This window comes from Scyliorhinus canicula, chromosome 30 (assembly GCF_902713615.1).
Source record: "Scyliorhinus canicula chromosome 30, sScyCan1.1, whole genome shotgun sequence".
Taxonomy (NCBI): domain Eukaryota; kingdom Metazoa; phylum Chordata; class Chondrichthyes; order Carcharhiniformes; family Scyliorhinidae; genus Scyliorhinus; species Scyliorhinus canicula.
This window is the reverse complement of record NC_052175.1, coordinates 14,200,913-14,219,194: the sequence shown is the minus strand read 5'-3', so window position 1 is coordinate 14,219,194 and position 18,282 is coordinate 14,200,913. Positions and strand designations below refer to the sequence as shown.

At 52.1% G+C, this 18,282-nt stretch overlaps 1 protein-coding gene across 3 annotated transcripts in view; it reads left to right on the top strand.

The window, feature by feature from the left end:
* dap3 (death associated protein 3) overlaps window positions 1-15,530 on the top strand; it is a 31,335-nt gene extending 15,805 nt beyond the window's left edge. For 2 of the 3 annotated variants that reach the window (XM_038787190.1, XM_038787192.1), the window contains 8 exons: window positions 616-708; window positions 1,491-1,621; window positions 2,457-2,543; window positions 5,200-5,358; window positions 7,983-8,042; window positions 10,334-10,423; window positions 12,754-12,871; window positions 15,040-15,530. In XM_038787190.1, the coding sequence (XP_038643118.1) occupies window positions 616-708; window positions 1,491-1,621; window positions 2,457-2,543; window positions 5,200-5,358; window positions 7,983-8,042; window positions 10,334-10,423; window positions 12,754-12,871; window positions 15,040-15,125 (824 nt within the window). In that variant the 3' untranslated portion in view covers window positions 15,126-15,530. The remainder of the gene's footprint in view (window positions 1-615; window positions 709-1,490; window positions 1,622-2,456; window positions 2,544-5,199; window positions 5,359-7,982; window positions 8,043-10,333; window positions 10,424-12,753; window positions 12,872-15,039) is intronic. The other variant, XM_038787193.1, reaches the window with a different exon arrangement.
* The last annotated feature ends 2,752 nt before the right edge of the window (window positions 15,531-18,282 follow it).

Sequence of the window (18,282 nt, the reverse complement as noted above, 5' to 3'; positions counted from 1 at the left end):
CACAACATCGAGGGCCGAAGGGCCTGTTCTGTGCTGTACTGTTCTATGTTCTATGTGCAGGGGAGGTGGTTTGGCCAGGCTAAATTGCCCCTTAATTGGAAAAAATGAATTGGGTACTCTAAATTTAAAAAAAAAAAAATGATGTGGAGATGCTGGCGTTGGACTGGGGTGGGGACAGTAAGAAGTCTGACAACACTAGGTTAAAGTCTAACAGGTTTGTTTCAAATCACTAGCTTTCGGAGCACTGCTCCTTCCTCTGGTGAATCTGAGGAAGGAGCTGCGCTCCGGAAGCTCGTGTTTGAAACAAACCTGTTGGACTTTAACCAGGTGTTGTCAAGACTTCTTACTTTAAAATGAAAAGCTCATTTCCACGGGGAAATATAATGCTGACGTTCGAGGCTCGACGACGTTGCCTATCCACGGGCTTGCTGCAGCTGAGCGAGGGACAGTGTCCCGATGAGGAGGGTTTGCACTTCCGCAGTCAGTGAATTTCTCAGTAGGATTGATGCTGTCGTCTTGCAGGCGAGGAGCGATGGGGTTTACCCCAGTCCGTGTTAGCAAGCGCGGTGTGGGCTGTGTCAATCCAGTTCTTTCCTTGACACGGTGCGCTTCCAGATGGTCAGAGGGGCTGTGGGAAAACCCTCACCCTGTGCAACGCAGTCCATTACTGTGCCAGGCAGGACTGGTTAATACTGCACATCCCAGACGGTAGGTACTCCTCTCAACAGGCGACCAGACAAGTCGGGTTCAATTGGAAATTGGGTGTGTTACTGGGTTTCGAAAAGAAAGAGACTGGGAGGGGTGGGATTTAGAGAGGAACTGAATTGGGGGACATGGGAGAAGGTTGGAGTGACGGAATGGAGGGAAGAAGGGGATTGATGGAGGTGATGGGGGGCGAAGGTTAGTGGAGTGGGGAGGGGAGAAGGGGATTGGTTAGCATCAGGAGACACTGTAGCCAGAGAGGTCTGCTTTTGTGTGGCTGGTTCTCTCCCAGGCATCACATCACATTCAGGTGGCATTGACTATGTGCGATCAGTGATGCCCTGGAATTGGCACGGTGAGGGTTAGGGCTGTGAATGAAAACTGCAGGTTTTATTTAAAAAGATAAGTGTGTTGGGCGGCGCAGTGGGTTAGCCCTGCTGCCTCGCGCGTCGAGGGCCCGGGTTCGATCCCGGCTCTGGGTCACTGTCCATGTGGAGTTGATACATTCTCCCCGTGTCTGCATGGGTTTCGCCCCACAACTTTGGGCGGCACGGTAGCACAGTGGCTAGCACTGTGGCTTCACAGCACCAGGGTCCCAGGTTCGATTCCCGGCTGGGTCACTGTCTGTGTGGAGTCTGCACGTTCTCCCCGTGTCTGCGTGGGTTTCCTCCGGGTGCTCCGGTTTCCTCCCACAGTCCGAACACGTGCAGGTTAGGTGGATTGGCCATGATAAATTGCCCCTTTATTGTTCCAAAGTTGTGAAATGTCTTTCTCTCTCTCAATCGCAGCTTATCTATGGGTGAAGCAATGTAAAGAGCTGATGCCGTCATCCTATAACAAGGCTCGCTTTGACCAGCCCTTGGAGGCCTCTGTGTGGCTGAAAAACTTCAAGATCACTAATGAGAGGTTCTTAAATAAGGTAACAAACCTCTGCTGTCCTAACCCTAGTGATGCCGTCGGAGCAGATCGAAGCCAGGGGCAGTATTGTCATGTGAGAGTATCTCTTAAGAATTGGGGGTTTATCGAATAGCTGTAGTGGGTGTACCTTTAAGAAATGGGTGTTTGTCAGATAGCTGCAGTGATGTCAGAGTGTGAGTGGAGCTGGGCTGACTGCTACAGGGTGTGTTTTAGTTTTGGTTTGAGAGCTGGGTTGCTGCAGGCAAAGAGAGGAGGTGTGTAAGGATCTCTCTCCACAAACTAAAGACTGTCTCCAGATCAATTGGGTGATTTAAAAGTGATAACTGTTCTCAGTAGAGAATTTAAACCTGATCTCTGTGTTTAAAAAGGGTATTTAGTCTTGTGGATGTTGCAAGGAAAGATTACGGGTTATTATAGAATATTGTATCTGTGGGGAGGATTGGTGTGGATAGTTGTTGAGATGTTTACTGTGGGTTTATAAAGTGTTAACTGGTTTCATAAATAAACATTGTTTTAATTTAAAAGTACTTTAGCTCTCTGGTGCACCACATCTGTAAAGTAGGCCCGTGTGATCCCCATAACCACAATGATACACTTTGGGGTTCTCTAAACCCTGGCCCATAACAGTATTGCTGCCCTCGGGGAGTGCCGGGCCAGGGAGGTTGGCGGTGTTGGAAGTGGGGCATTTTGTTTATTTATGGCGCGGGAGCTCTGGGTTGATGTGCGCCCGGGGGGGGGGGGGGGGGGGGGGGAGCGAGGGCAGGGGCGGGGACCTGCTGTTGTCACTGTTAACTGTGCGGCCAGACCACGCTAACCGGGGGCCTTGATTTTCTTAGAAACAGGTGAAAACGCAGCGCAAGTACATCTGGAGTAAGCGAGAGGCGACCGAGGAGGGGAGGCCTTTGGCTGAAGTGGTGGAGCAGGTGAGACGCTGAATCGTGTGGCGGTTAATCCTCCTCTTCCGCCACCACCCGGTGTCCGAGCTGCCAAAAAAGAAACCCCCACTCCCTTAAACCTCCCAGTTTGGGTCGGGAACCGCTTAGCGCAGTTCAGGGGTCGACTGTTTTGTTCCGGAGGGTGCAGAGGGATCTGGGTGTCCGCGCGCATGCATCGCAGAAGGCAGGTATACAGCAAGGTACAGCAAGTAATGAGGGATGGGAATAGAATTATATCATTTATTGTGTCATGAGAATGTCACTTTTAAGTAACTGCTAAAATTACTGCCGTGATGTCAAGAGTGTGGGTGGAGCTGAGCTCTGGTTCTGCTTTTTAGTTTCACTTTGGAAAAAAAACTTGGCTGTGTCTGTGTTTTATGGTTTCGTTTCAGTGTTGGAGCTGAGGCCAGCCACAGAAGGTGTAATGTTGATCTCTCTGCCATCTAAAGACGATCTCTTGATCATTTTGTGAATCCAGAGCGATAACTGTTCTCAGTAGTGAATTTAAACCTGATGTGCTTCTGTTGAAAGGTGCCTTAAGTCTTACGGATGTTAAAAGGAAAGCTTAAAGGATTACTTAGTGTTGTAGTCTTTGGGGGTTGTATTTGAATTAATGGTTACTAAGATGTTCACTGTATGTTTTAAAAAGATTAACTTGAGATCATTGAATAAACATTGCTTTGCTTTAAAAAATACTTTTCCATTCCTGCTGTACCACACCTGTAGAGTGGGCCGTGTGCTCCCCATACCACAATCTAGTAAAAGTTGTGGGTCAGGTGAACTCCATGATACACTTTGGGGTTCTCTAAACCCTGGCCCATAACAATTGCAAGGGAGGTTGTGTTTCAGCTGCACAGGGCGAGACCACATTGTGAATACTGTGCACAGGGTGGCACAGTGGTTAGCACTGCTGCCTCACGGCGCTGAGGACCCGGGTTCAATCCCGGGCCCCGTGTCACTGTCCGTGTGGAGTTTGCACATTCTCCCCGTGTCTGCCTGGGTCTCACCCCCCACGACCCAAAGATGTGCACAGTTGGGTGGATTGGCCACGCTAAATTGCCCCTTTAATTGCGAAAAACAAAAATGAACTGGGTACTTTAAATTTACCTTTAAAAAAAAAATGTACTCTGCACAGTGTTGGGCTCCAGATTTAAGGACAGATGAAATGCATTAGAAGCAGTTCTGAGGTATACTCGACCAATACCGGGAATGTACAGGTTGTCTGATGAGGAAAGGCTAGACTTCGCAGAATCGCCACAGTGCAGAAGGAGGCCATTCGGCCCACCAAGTCTGCAGCGACTCTCTGAAAGAGCACCCGACCTCGGCCCCCACTCTCCTGCCCGATTCCCGTAACCCCTGATCCCCTTATTAATCAAGAACCTATCTATCTCTGTCTTAAAGACGCTCAGTGATTTGGCCTCCACAGCCTTCTGCGGCAAAGAGTTCCACAGATTCACCACCCTCTGGCTGAAGAAATTCCTCCTCATCTGTTTTAAAGGATCGGCCCTTTACTCTGAGATGGTGTCCTCTGCTTCTAGTCTCTCCGACAAGTGGAAACATTCTCTCCACGTCCACTCTATCCAGGCCTCGCAGTATCCTGTAAGTTTCAATAAGATCCCCCCTCATCCTTCTAAACTCCAACGAGCACAGACCCAGAGTCCTCAACCGTTTCTCATACGACAAGCTCTTCATTCCAGGGATCATTCTTGTGAACCTCCTCTGGACCCTTTCCAAGGCCCCAGCACATCCTTCCTTAGATACGGGGCCCAGAACTGCTCACAATACTCCAAATGGGGTCTGACCAGAGCCTTATACAGCCTCCGAAGTACATCCCTGGACTTGTATTCGAGCCCTCACGACACGAATGCTACCATTGCATTTGCCTTCCTAACTGCCGACTGAACCTGCACGTTGACCTCAAGAGAATCTCCTAGCTTGTCCAAATCCAGAAGCGGAGGATTAAGTAGTTAGGGTTTCCTGCTGACCTTGGGAGTTAGGAGATCGAGGGTGAGTATTCTGCCGGCATTGTCTTGTGCTGCGACTAATGGAAGGCCACTTGGGAGTGTCCTCATCCTGTGGTAGCTCCTCTCCCCAATCTCCATGGCGAGCTGGCATCCTCCTTCCTGACCCTGGAGTCATACAGCACAGAACAGGCCCATCAGCCCATCGTGTCTGCCCTGACCCAAGATGCCCCCAATATGCATGAATCCCATTTTCCAACCCGCGGTCTATAGCCTTGAATGTTAGGCCATTAATTGCTCATCCACGTCCTTGGACATAGACATAGAATTTACAGTGCAGAAGGAGACCATTCAGCCCATCGAGTGTGCACCAGTCCTTGGAGAGCACCCGACTTAAGCCCCACGTCTCCACCTTATCCCCTTCATCCCGTAACCCAACCTAACCTTTCTGGACACCAAGGGCGATTTAGCATGGCCAATCCACCTAACCTGCACATCTTTGGACTGTGGGAGGAAACCGGAGCACCCGGAGGAAACCCACGGGGAGAACGTGGAGACGCCACACGTTCCTCCAGAGTGGAGAGGGTCGGGGGAACAAAGGGGGAGTTGACGTCCCGGTGGAATCGGGGAACAAGGGGGAAACGAGTGCTGCAAGTTGACCAAGTTGTCTAATCCTTCCCCAGGGTTTAACACGAGTGAAGAATGCCAGTGACGTGGTGGGCGTCCTGTTTAAAGAGCTGAAGGCACAGTGTCGCTCTGACACCTATAGGATGCTGGTGGCGATCGATGGGGTCAACGCTCTGTGGGGTCCCAGCACCATGAAGAAAGAGGACAGGAGTCAGGTATCCCATTCCACTGGTTCATACCAAGGTTTAGCTGTCTCACAGTGCGAGAGTTATTTCTATGTATTGAGGACCTGGTTGTGAATGCTTGTGTTTGAAGCTCTGCCCTTCAAACCTGTTCTTCTCCCCATCAAATAGTTCAAGTACACTGGCCTCCAAACTGAAGACATCTTAGCTTGAATTACTGAATCATACTGGATTGGACGCAACCCCGTTCATTCCCAATGGATCAAACCCTTTCCCGTTCACTCCCGTTATACATCATCCCAATGGATCAAACCCTTTCCCGTTCACTCCCATTGTCCACAATCCCAATGGATCAAACCCCTTCCCATTCACTCCCATTGTCCACAATCCCAATGGATCAAACCCCTTCCCGTTCACTCCCATTGTCCACAATCCGAGTGGATCAAACCCCTTCCCGTTCACTCCCATTGTCCACAATCCCAATGGATCAAACCCCTTCCCGTTCACTCCCATTGTACACAATCCCAATGGATCAAACCCCTTCCCATTCACTCCCATTGTCCACAATCCGAGTGGATCAAACCCCTTCCCGTTCACTCCCATTGTCCACAATCCGAGTGGATCAAACCCCTTCCCGTTCACTCCCATTGTCCACAATGTAATGGTTCAAACCCTTTCCCGTTCACTCCCATTGTCCACAATCCCAATGGATCAAACCCCTTCCCGTTCACTCCCATTGTCCACAATGTAATGGTTCAAACCCCTTCCCGTTCACTCCCATTGTCCACAATCCGAGTGGATCAAACCCCTTCCCGTTCACTCCCATTGTCCACAATGTAATGGTTCAAACCCCTTCCCGTTCAGTCCCATTGTCCACAATCCCAATGGATCAAACCCCTTCCCGTTCACTCCCATTGTCCAGAATCCCAATGGATCAATCCCCTTCCCGTTCACTCCCACTGTACACAATCCCAATGGATCAAACCCCTTCCCATTCACTCCCATTGTACACAATCCCAATGGATCAAACCCCTTCCCGTTCACTCCCATTGTCCAGAATCCCAATGGATCAAACCCCTTCCCGTTCACTCCCACTGTGCACAATCCCCATGGATCAAACCCCTTCCCGTTCACTCCCATTGTCCACAATCCCAATGGATCAAACCCTTTCCCGTTCACTCCCATTGTACACAATCCCAATGGTTCAAACCCCTTCCCGTTCACTCCCATTGTCCACAATCCGAGTGGATCAAACCCCTTCCCATTCACTCCCATTGTCCAGAATCCCAATGGATCAAACCCCTTCCAGTTCACTCCCATTGTCCACAATCCGAGTGGATCAAACCCCTTCCCGTTCACTCCCATTGTCCACAATCCCAATGGATCAAACCCCTTCCCGTTCACTCCCATTGTCCCCAATCCCAATGGATCAAACCCTTTCCCGTTCACTCCCATTGTACACAATCTCAATGGATCAAACCCCTTCCCGTTCACTCCCATTGTCCACAATCCCAATGGATCAAATCCCTTCCCATTCACTCCCACTGTACACAATCCCAATGGATCAAACCCCTTCCCATTCACTCCCACAATCCCAATGGATCAATCCCCTTCCCATTCACTCCCACTGTACACAATCCCAATGGATCAATCCCCTTCCCGTTCACTCCCATTGTCCACAATCCCAATGGATCCAACCCCTTCCCGTTCACTCCCATTGTACACAATCCCAATGGATCAATCCCCTTCCCATTCACTCCCACTGTACACAATCCCAATGGATCAAACCCCTTCCCATTCACTCCCACAATCCCAATGGATCAATCCCCTTCCCATTCACTCCCATTGTACACAATCCCAATGGACCCAAACCCCTTCCCGTTCACTCCCATTGTACACAATCCCAATGGATCAAATCCCTTCCCGTTCACTCCCATTGTACACAATCCCAATGGATCAAACCCCTTCCCGTTCACCCCCATTGTGCACAATCCCAATGGATCAAACCCCTTCCCGTTCACTCCCATTGTCCACAATCCCAATGGATCAAACCCCTTCCCGTTCACTCCCATTGTCCACAATCCCAATGGATCAAACCCCTTCCCGTTCACTCCCATTGTACACAATCCCAATGGACCCAAACCCCTTCCCATTCACTCCCATTATACACAATCCTCCCTTCCAGCTGTAATGGTTTGTACCCATGCTGTTCCTGGCCTGCTGATTATTTGGTGCCTGCTGCTTCAGACGCTAAGCCAGCCCCATTGGGAAAAGGCCACAGCAGAGCAGAGACCCCGGAACTGGGTAGTACACCAGAGAAGAATAAATCCAGCCCCTCCACGCGCTGTTTGAACCAGGAGTGCTCCCGGTGCTGGACTCTAAGGCAGCAGGTGGGAGTGGTTGCACCTCCCAATGCCAAGTGGCACTAACAACTCCTCCACCCAACCCGGACTGTCCCCTCGGTGTCTACGGTGATCAGGCGAGTCCCATATCGCAAGGAATGAATGTACGGAACAGGATGGTAAATGCGCCCTGACCACCTCCGCCCATTGTACACCATCCCAATGGATCCAAACCTTCCTGTTGGTGGTGCAGATCACCCCGTCTATCAGCCTGTTGATCCACGCCACTTGCTAATTCATCTGCCTGTCTTGCAGGTGCTGGCGGCCGAGCTCACACTGGTCCACAACTTGAGGAAGCTGGTGAATAATGACTGGGTAAGGGGCCTCCACCGGCCGATGATACTGGATTGCGAAGGGTTGGCGAAACGTCTTCGGGGTTGAGCTCTTTCTCGGGGCCCAGGTGCTGGCTGCCGGCGTTTGCCATGGCCTGAATGTCCGGCCGCTGGGCCTCCGTCCCCTCCAGCCTGACGGCGATACATCCCCTCCCGAGGGTGAGGGCGGTTTCAGCAGGCGCACCCTTCCTTCGTTGGAGCGAGGCAATGCTTGGCGCGAATTAGGAGCCGCAGACGGCCTATCGGCCCCTCGAGCCTGCTCTGTGTCTGACAATCGGGCCCAGTATGGCTTCAACTCCACCTTCCGCACCTCGTGCTGATTTAGCTCACTGGGCTAAATCGCTGGCTTTTAAAGCAGGCCAGCAGCACGGTTCGATTCCTGTACCAGCCTCCCCAGACAGGCGCCGGAATGTGGTGACTAGGGGCTTTTCACAGTAACTTCATTGAAGCCTACTCGTGACAATAAGCGATTTTCATTTTATTTCATTTCGTTGATGGGCAAAACTCCATCGACCTGTCCTAAAGGTATTCAATGACCCTGCACTCTGAGGGTCAGTACTGAGGGAGTGCCGCACTGTCAGAGGGTCAGTACTGAGGGAGTGCCGCACTGTCAGAGGGTCAGTACTGAGGGAGTGCCGCACTGTCGGAGGGTCAGTACTGAGGGAGTGCCGCACTGTCGGAGGGTCAGTACTGAGGGAGTGCCTCACTGTCAGAGGGTCAGTACTGAGGGAGGGCCGCACTGTGGGAGGGTCAGTACTAAGGGAGTGCCGCACTGTGGGAGGGTCAGTACTGAGGGAGCGCCGCACTGTGGGAGGGTCAGTACTGAGGGAGCACCGCACTGTGGGAGGGTCAGTACTGAGGGAGCGCCGCACTGTGGGAGGGTCAGTACAGAGGGAGCGCTGCACTGTCAGAGGGTCAGTACTGAGGGAGCTCCGCACTGTGGGAGGGTCAGTACTGAGGGAGTGCTGCACTGTCAGAGGGTCAGTACTGAGGGAGTGCCGCACTGTCAGAGGGTCAGTACTGAGGGAGTGCCGCACTGTCAGAGGGTCAGTACTGAGGGAGTGCTGCACTGTGGGAGGGTCAGTACTGAGGGAGCGCCGCACTGTGGGAGGGTCAGTACTGAGGGAGTGCCGCACTGTCAGAGGGTCAGTACTGAGGGAGTGCCGCACTGTGGGAGGGTCAGTACTGAGGGAGTGCCGCACTGTGGGAGGGTCAGTACTGAGGGAGTGCCGCACTGTAGGAGGGTCAGTACTGAGGGAGTGCCACACTGTCAGAGGGTCAGTACTGAGGGAGTGCCGCACTGTCAGAGGGTCAGTACTGAGGGAGCGCCGCACTGTCAGAGGGTCAGTACTGAGGGAGTGCTGCACTGTCAGAGGGTCAGTACTGAGGGAGCGCCGCACTGTCAGAGGGTCAGTACTGAGGGAGTGCCGCACTGTGGGAGGGTCAGTACTGAGGGAGCGCCGCACTGTCAGAGGGTCAGTACTGAGGGAGCGCCGCACTGTCAGAGGGTCAGTACTGAGGGAGCGCTGCACTGTCAGAGGGTCAGTACTGAGGGAGTGTCGCACTGTCAGAGGGTCAGTACTGAGGGAGTGCTGCACTGTCAGAGGGTCAGTACTGAGGGAGCTCCGCACTGTGGGAGGGTCAGTACTGAGGGAGCGCCGCACTGTCAGAGGGTCAGTACTGAGGGAGTGCCGCACTGTCAGAGGGTCAGTACTGAGGGAGAGCCGCACTGTCAGAGGGTCAGTACTGAGGGAGCGCCGCACTGTCAGAGGGTCAGTACTGAGGGAGCGCTGCACTGTCAGAGGGTCAGTACTGAGGGAGCACCGCACTGTCAGACGGTCAGTACTGAGGGAGAGCCGCACTGTGGGAGGGTCAGTACTGAGTGAGTTCTGTCGGGGATTCTGTTTTTCCTATAAGATATTAAATGTATCTGTTGCCTCAGCTGAATGAAAATAACCCATGGCCATTATCTGAAAGTGAGGGTGATGACCTTGGGTGTCCCAGGCTCGAAATGTATCCCTGAACCATCACCGTGGTGATCTGCGTGATTGTCGTCTTGCCGGTCGTGGGATCCTGCTGTGTAAAAAAAGAAGAAAAAAAAAAGAAAACTGGCAGAGAAGTTTGCGACGTTACAACAGGGACTGCACGTCCGAAAGCTGCTCATTGGCTGTGATGCGGCACTTGCTAAGTGCAGGTCTGTTTTATTCTGCAATGTAAGCTGAGGTTTTGCGGCTCGTGACTCACTGTTCATCGCGGATGTGTCTCCCGTTACAGGCTGGCGGAGCAGTGCTCACAACGCTAACCCAGACCGGAGCACTGGGGAGCGCAAAACTGTCCTACATGCCCCACGAGCTGCTGCGGAAGGTGAGCAATCTACTCGAGGAGCCCCGCTGCGCAGGGAGCCCCTCCGCTGTCGCTCATTGTCACGTACCTGGGGCAGGTCACTGTGGGAGGGACTGGTGGGGACGGGTCTGTCACTGTATAACACTGGGGTACAGTACTGGTGGGGACGGGTCTGTCACTGTATAACACTGGGGTACAGTACTGGTGGGGACGGGTCTGTCACTGTATAACACTGGGGTACAGTACTGGTGGGGATGGGTCTGTCACTGTATAACACTGGGGTACAGTACTGGTGGGGACGGGTCTGTCACTGTATAACACTGGGGTACAGTACTGGTGGGGACGGGTCTGTCACTGTATAACACTGGGGTACAGTACTGGTGGGGATGGGTCTGTCACTGTATAACACTGGGGTACAGTACTGGTGGGGAGGGGTCTGTCACTGTATAACACTGGGGTACAGTACTGGTGGGGACGGGGTCTGTCACTGTATAACACTGGGGTACAGTACTGGTGGGGATGGGTCTGTCACTGTATAACACTGGGGTACAGTACTGGTGGGGACGGGTCTGTCACTGTATAACACTGGGGTACACTGGTGGGGACGGGTCTGTCACTGTATAACACTGGGGTACAGTACTGGTGGGGACGGGTCTGTCACTGTATAACACTGGGGTACAGTACTGGTGGGGACGGGTCTGTCACTGTATAACACTGGGGTACAGTACTGGTGGGGATGGGTCTGTCACTGTATAACACTGGGGTACAGTACTGGTGGGGACGGGTCTGTCACTGTATAACACTGGGGTACAGTACTGGTGGGGACGGGTCTGTCACTGTATAACACTGGGGTACAGTACTGGTGGGGATGGGTCTGTCACTGTATAACACTGGGGTACAGTACTGGTGGGGAGGGGTCTGTCACTGTATAACACTGGGGTACAGTACTGGTGGGGACGGGGTCTGTCACTGTATAACACTGGGGTACAGTACTGGTGGGGATGGGTCTGTCACTGTATAACACTGGGGTACAGTACTGGTGGGGACGGGTCTGTCACTGTATAACACTGGGGTACACTGGTGGGGACGGGTCTGTCACTGTATAACACTGGGGTACAGTACTGGTGGGGACGGGTCTGTCACTGTATAACACTGGGGTACAGTACTGGTGGGGACGGGTCTGTCACTGTATAACACTGGGGTACAGTACTGGTGGGGACGGGCCTGTCACTGTGTAACACTGGGGTACAGTACTGGTGGGGGCGGGTCTGTCACTGTATAACACTGGGGTACAGTACTGGTGGGGACGGGTCTGTCACTGTATAACACTGGGATACAGTACTGGTGGGGACGGGTCTGTCACTGTATAACACTGGGGTACAGTACTGGTGGGGACGGGTCTGTCACTGTGTAACACTGGGGTACAGTACTGGTGGGGACGGGTCTGTCACTGTATAACACTGGGGTACAGTACTGGGGGATGGGTCTGTCACTGTATAACACTGGGGTACAGTACTGGGGGATGGGTCTGTCACTGTATAACACTGGGGTACAGTACTGGTGGGGACGGGTCTGTCACTGTATAACACTGGGGTACAGTACTGGTGGGGACAGGTCTGTCACTGTATAACACTGGGATACAGTACTGGTGGGAATGGGTCTGTCACTGTATAACACTGGGGTACAGTACTGGTGGGGACGGGTCTGTCACTGTATAACACTGGGGTACAGTACTGGTGGGGACGGGTCTGTCACTGTATAACACTGGGGTACAGTACTGGTGGGGACGGGTCTGTCACTGTATAACACTGGGGTACAGTACTGGTGGGGACGGGTCTGTCACTGTATAACACTGGGGTACAGTACTGGTGGGGACAGGTCTGTCACTGTATAACACTGGGATACAGTACTGGTGGGGACGGGTCTGTCACTGTATAACACTGGGGTACAGTACTGGTGGGGATGGGTCTGTCACTGTATAACACTGGGGTACAGTACTAGTGGGGACGGGTCTGTCACTGTATAACACTGGGGTACAGTACTGGTGGGGACGGGTCTGTCACTGTATAACACTGGGGTACAGTACTGGTGGGGATGGGTCTGTCACTGTATAACACTGGGGTACAGTACTGGTGGGGATGGGTCTGTCACTGTATAACACTGGGGTACAGTACTGGTGGGGGCGGGTCTGTCGCTGTATAACACTGGGGTACAGTACTGGTGGGGACGGGTCTGTCACTGTATAACACTGGGGTACAGTACTGGTGGGGGCGGGTCTGTCACTGTATAACACTGGCACACAGTTGTGTTGTAAATTCACCCCCAGCTGTCTCTGTTCTCCCCTCCCCCAGGATGGTTTTGATGTGATGGACCCGTTTGTCCCAGTTGAAGTGATGGATTACAGTGCGAAGGAATTTGAAAGCTGCTATCAGTATTACATCGACCGCAAGTGGATTCAGCATGAGAAAGGTATGGGAGGGCCTGTGTCTCCCAGTCTGTTCCTGGGATATTAGCAGTGCTGTTTGCTAATCCGTGTGGAGTTTGCACATTCTCCCCGTGTCTGCGTGGGTCTCGCCCCCACAACCCAAAGATGTGCAGGGTCGGTGGATTGGCCGCGTTAAATTGCCCCTTTAATTGGTAAAGGAGAATAGGGTACTCTAAATGTATCTTAGAAAAAGAGTGAGGGGCGCTTTGATTAAAATTTATAAGATCCTAACGACAAGGCGTACATGGAAAGGATGTCTCCTCTTCAGGGAGAGTCCAGGACTGGGGGAATCCACTGTTTCAAAATCAGGGGTATCCCGTGGGCGAGGGCGAGGTTTTTTTTTTAAATTTAAGAGAGTTGTGTGACTTTGCAGCCTCTGTGTCAGCAGGTCGTTGGTTTAGCTCACTCGGCTAAATCGCTGGCTTTGAAAGCAGGCCAGCAGCACGGTTCGATTCCCGTACCAGCCTCCCCAGACAGGTGCCGGAATGTGGCGACTAAGGGCTTTTCACAGTAACTTCATTGAAGCCTACTCGTGACAATAAGCGATTTTCATTTTCAGGTGGTGGAGGTCACGGTCAGCACCTTTTGAGGCAGTGGGTAGATAGATTCTCAGATAAAATCACATCACTGCGGATGCTGGAATCTGAAACGAGATATTAAAGTGCCGGACACACTCTCCGCGGGTCTCGGCATCTGCAGGGAGAGCGAGAGATGGGAGCTAACAATCTGAGTCTGGGTGACACATAATCTTTATTAGTGTCATTAACACTGCGATGGAGTTACTGTGAAAATCCCCTAGTCGCCACACTCCGGCGCCTGTTCGGGTACACTGAGGGAGAATTCAGAATGTCCAATTCACCCAACAGCACGTCTTTCGGGACTTGTGGGAGGAAACCGGAGCACCCGGAGGAAACCCACACAGACACCGGGAGAGCGTGCAGACTCCGCACAGACAGTGACCCAGTGGGGAATCGAACCCAGGATCTTGGCGCGGTGAAGCAACAGTGCTAACCACTGTGCTCCTGTTTCGCCCTTTTTCTCAAAGCTGGAGAGAACTGGAAATATTCACTTGTTTTCGGGGGGGGGGGGGGGGGGGGGGGACGGCAGGAGCGGTGGGGCTGGATAGAGGAGCGGTGGGGCTGGATAGAGGAGCGGTGGGGCTGGATAGAGGAGCGGTGGGGCTGGATAGAGGAGCGGTGGGCTGGATAGAGGAGCGGTGGGGCTGGATAGAGGAGCGGTGGGGCTGGATAGAGGAGCGGTGGGGCTGGATAGAGGAGCGGTGGGGCTGGATAGAGGAGCGGTGGGGCTGGATAGAGGAGCAGTGGGGCTGGATAGAGGAGCGGTGGGGCTGGATAGAGGAGCGGTGGGGCTGGATAGAGGAGCGGTGGGGCTGGATAGAGGAGCGGTGGGGCTGGATAGAGGAGCGGTGGGGGTGGATAGAGGAGCGGTGGGGCTGGATAGAGGAGCGGTGGGGCTGGATAGAGGAGCGGTGGGGCTGGATAGAGGAGCGGTGGGGCTGGATAGAGGAGCGGTGGGGCTGGATAGAGGAGCGGTGGGGCTGGATAGAGGAGCGGTGGGGCTGGATAGAGGAGCGGTGGGGCTGGATAGAGGAGCGGAGGGGCTGGATAGAGGAGCGGTGAGGCTGGATAGAGGAGCGGTGGGGCTGGATAGAGGAGCGGTGGGGCTGGATAGAGGAGCGGTGGGGCTGGATAGAGGAGCGGTGGGGCTGGATAGAGGAGCGGTGGGGCTGGATAGAGGAGCGGTGGGGCTGGATAGAGGAGCGGTGGGGCTGGATAGAGGAGCGGTGGGGCTGGATAGAGGAGCGGTGGGGCTGGATAGAGGAGCGGTGGGGCTGGATAGAGGAGCAGTGATAGGTGGCGATTGGCAAAGGTGTTGTGGACGGAGAGACGAGGGGAATGCAAATTGGCTGGTGATGATGGCGGGAGGAGGGTGCAGATAGATTCCTGTTGGGTGAGGGAATCGGAGGAGGGTGGGAACGTGGAATTCAAAATCAGATCAGGATTGCTGCTATTGAATTGCAGGCTCGAGGGGCCGAGTGGCCTTGTTCTGCTTATGGCTCACAGGGGGGCAGGTTGCTATGCCTGTGGCGACGTGGGCGTGTCAGTTCTCTAATCGCTTTCTCTCCGTGCAGCTCTTGCAGCAGAGGGAAAGAAGGAGTTGATCTTCCTCTGCAACTACAACCCAGGGATATTCAACAGAATCTGCAACCCTCTCTGAGCGTCGGTGTCTCGCTAGCCGACAGGGGCCTGTCCGAAGGTGCTGCCTTTTCTTGGCCAGGGAAAAACTGTGTAATATCTCTCAAAGCGTGCGCGCTGTTCTTTGCCCCCACCCCCGGGAGTTGTACACCGACGTGTTCAAAGCTTGGGAGCGCTGGCCTGTGAGCCCCTCCCTCGTCTGACCCTCCGACACTGATTCAACCTGCCACTCCGTCTCTGATTCCTGGGGGAGAGCGTTGGAAATGCGGAGCCTGTGGTATGAAAACGCAACTCGATACACAAGCGGAAGCTCTTGGACGAACCGGCTGACAGTTTCTCCAGTCTGCTATCGCTGCGTGTTCGTCCGGAGATCTCTACTCGCAGATGTTTGACTTGCGGTACGATTAAAGCAGCTTGGTGTGTTTAAGTGCCTGGATTCTGTGTTTTTGTGGTTGGAACTTGAGGGGTCAATCACTTGGGAAAGAGGGGTAAGAAACCAAGCTAAGGTGCCTGCTGCTAATCACGGGCCAATGGTACGATGGGCTCGATGTGATTTTCAGCTCCACCCACGGGGTGACGCACCATGACCATGACTCTAGCTGCTGTTATGGGCCAGGGTTTAGAAAAGCCCGAAGTACATCATGGAGTTCACCTGACCTATAACCATTTATTAATTTTGCTTAAGATGAGCGCAAGGCCGTGCCCCTTCAAGTGTTACTCAACGGAGGCCTTAAGCAATCAAAAACAAGCTTTATTCTACAAATTTCGTTAACATTTTTATCAACTACAAACCCAAACACCCCACACAGCTACAGTACTCTATATATAACCCTTAATAAATTCATCCTTTTGAGGGCCGCATGGTGGCGCAGTGGTTAGCACTCTGCCTCACGGCAATCCCAGCTGTCCATGTAGAGTTTGCACATTCTTCCCGTGTCTGTGTGGGTTTCGCCCCCACAACCCAAAGATATGCAGGCTAGGTGGATTGGCCATGCTAAATTGCCCCTTAATTGGAAAAAATTGATTGGGTCCACAAAATAAAAAATAATTCCCTCTTTTAACTGTTCCAATTTAATAACAAGATCCCATAAATCAGTTTCCCCTTTTCAAAGGAGTGGGCCAGAACACAGCACTCAAGACCTGGTCTGCATGCTCTTGTTTCCAAAACAGCAGGTTTGAATGCCTTCGGGAAAGCAATTATTTCTTATCAAGCGGTCTGGAAACAGCTTTTAAGCTGAAGATAGGGAGACGGGCGAAGATACTTCTCTTTCTGGGTACAGCAGCCAAATGTGAAAACTCAGAGCCACAAACCAGCCCCAAACCCAAAGCGAAAAAACCTGCTCCCAGAGCCACAGCCCAGCTCCACCCACAGAATGACGTCACTGAAGCCATGTGATGAGACAAAAACAGTCCTTGAAGGGACACTGGGGTGAAGATTCCTGGCCTGTATTCCCGGGGACCACAGGCTGCCCTCCTGCCTTGTGGGGGGGGGGGGAGCTGACTGCTGATGATTTAAGCTGCGGGTCACCACACCTTGGGTGAGGGCGGGGCCTTCACGGATAACCTCTGTCGGTATGGGGGGGGGGGGGGGGTTGAAGTGAGTTAGCCAATCCCCGGGGCGTTGCTGAGGTCACATCCTAAACACCGCGTGCAGGATGTAAATGGACCGGAGGCAACCCAGAGGAGGTTTATTGGATTGCTAGCTGAAACGAGGGGCTTGTCTTTTGAGGAAAGGTTGGACAGAAACTGAGGTGGTTTCCGCTGGAGTTCAGAAGAGTGAGGAGGCGACTTGATTGAAGTCTTGAAGATCCTGAATCGTCTCGGCGAGGTGGACTTGCAAAGGATGTTTCCTCTTGTGGGTGAGTCAAGAACTAAGAGGGCCCCATTTTAATATTCAAAAGAGATTAGGAGACATTGTTCTTCCGAATATTGTGCGACTTTGAAAGTCTGCCTCAAGTGGGTGGGAGCGGGGTCACTGAATATTTTTATGGCGGAGGTAGATGGATTCTTGTTATGCAAAGGTTATCAGTAATAGAAGGGACCCTGAAACACGATCAGACGAGTTATTGAATGGCGGAGCACACTAGAGGGGCAGAATGGCATACTTATCCTTAGCAGTGAATGTTGACTTCTTTATTTCTATGTGAACCATGTTATGGGAGCGGCATTTCCAGAACCCCAAAATGTATCATGGAGTTCAACCTACCCCCACTTTAATGTATTGTTGCTTTTGAAGCACACGGCTTGTTCCCCAGGTGTGGTATTACAATTATGGACACGTGGGTTTTTAAACACAAAACAATGTTTATTCCATGAATTCAACTTAACCTTTTAAAATAAACATTGGATCACTTAACACCCCTTCAAAGATAACCCTGATAATACAACACTAAATAATCCCTCAAAATGTTCCTTCAAACCTCCAAAAGACTTAACACCTTTAAACAGAAACACATCAGGTTAAAGACATTCCGATTATATGAGTTTAAATCACCAAAATGATTCAGAGATAGTCTTTCCTGGCAGAGATCACAGCAGATCCAGCTCACTGCAAACACAGACACACCCAATAAATAGAAGCAAATTACTGCGGATGCTGGAATCTGAAACGAAAGGGAAAATGCTGGAAAATCTCAGCAAGTCTGGCAGCATCTGTAGGAGACCCAACCGAGCTCTTTTCCTTCAAATTGACTTTCTCCTTTCAAAACAGCTCACAGCAAACCAGCCAGATACTTTTCAGCTGCTCTCTCTCAAACTGAAACTAAAAGCAGAAGTGAGCTCAGCTCCCCCCAACCTCTGACATCACTTCAGTAAAATTGAAGCCATGTGAGAAGACACAACATTTCTCAAAGGGACACTCCCGTGACAGTATATCTTTTTGTTGTCGCACTGCCGACATTGCTGAACTAAAAATATCCGCCTCATCCTCCACCTGTTCTTGTTCTTTTCCAGCCATCTGATCAAAAATCGTTTCTGATAATTGCACTTCAACTTCACTCTTTGATTTCTCCTCGTCTTAACATGTGACTTTGCAATCTTGTTGCTAAACAATCAGGAGAAATCCCAGGATATTCATCCTTCAACAATTCAGTTCGATTTTCCACTGGCTTATCAACCACAGTAGGCATCACTCCCACCTGCGATCCAGCTATATCACTATCAAAAATAAACTGTATTCC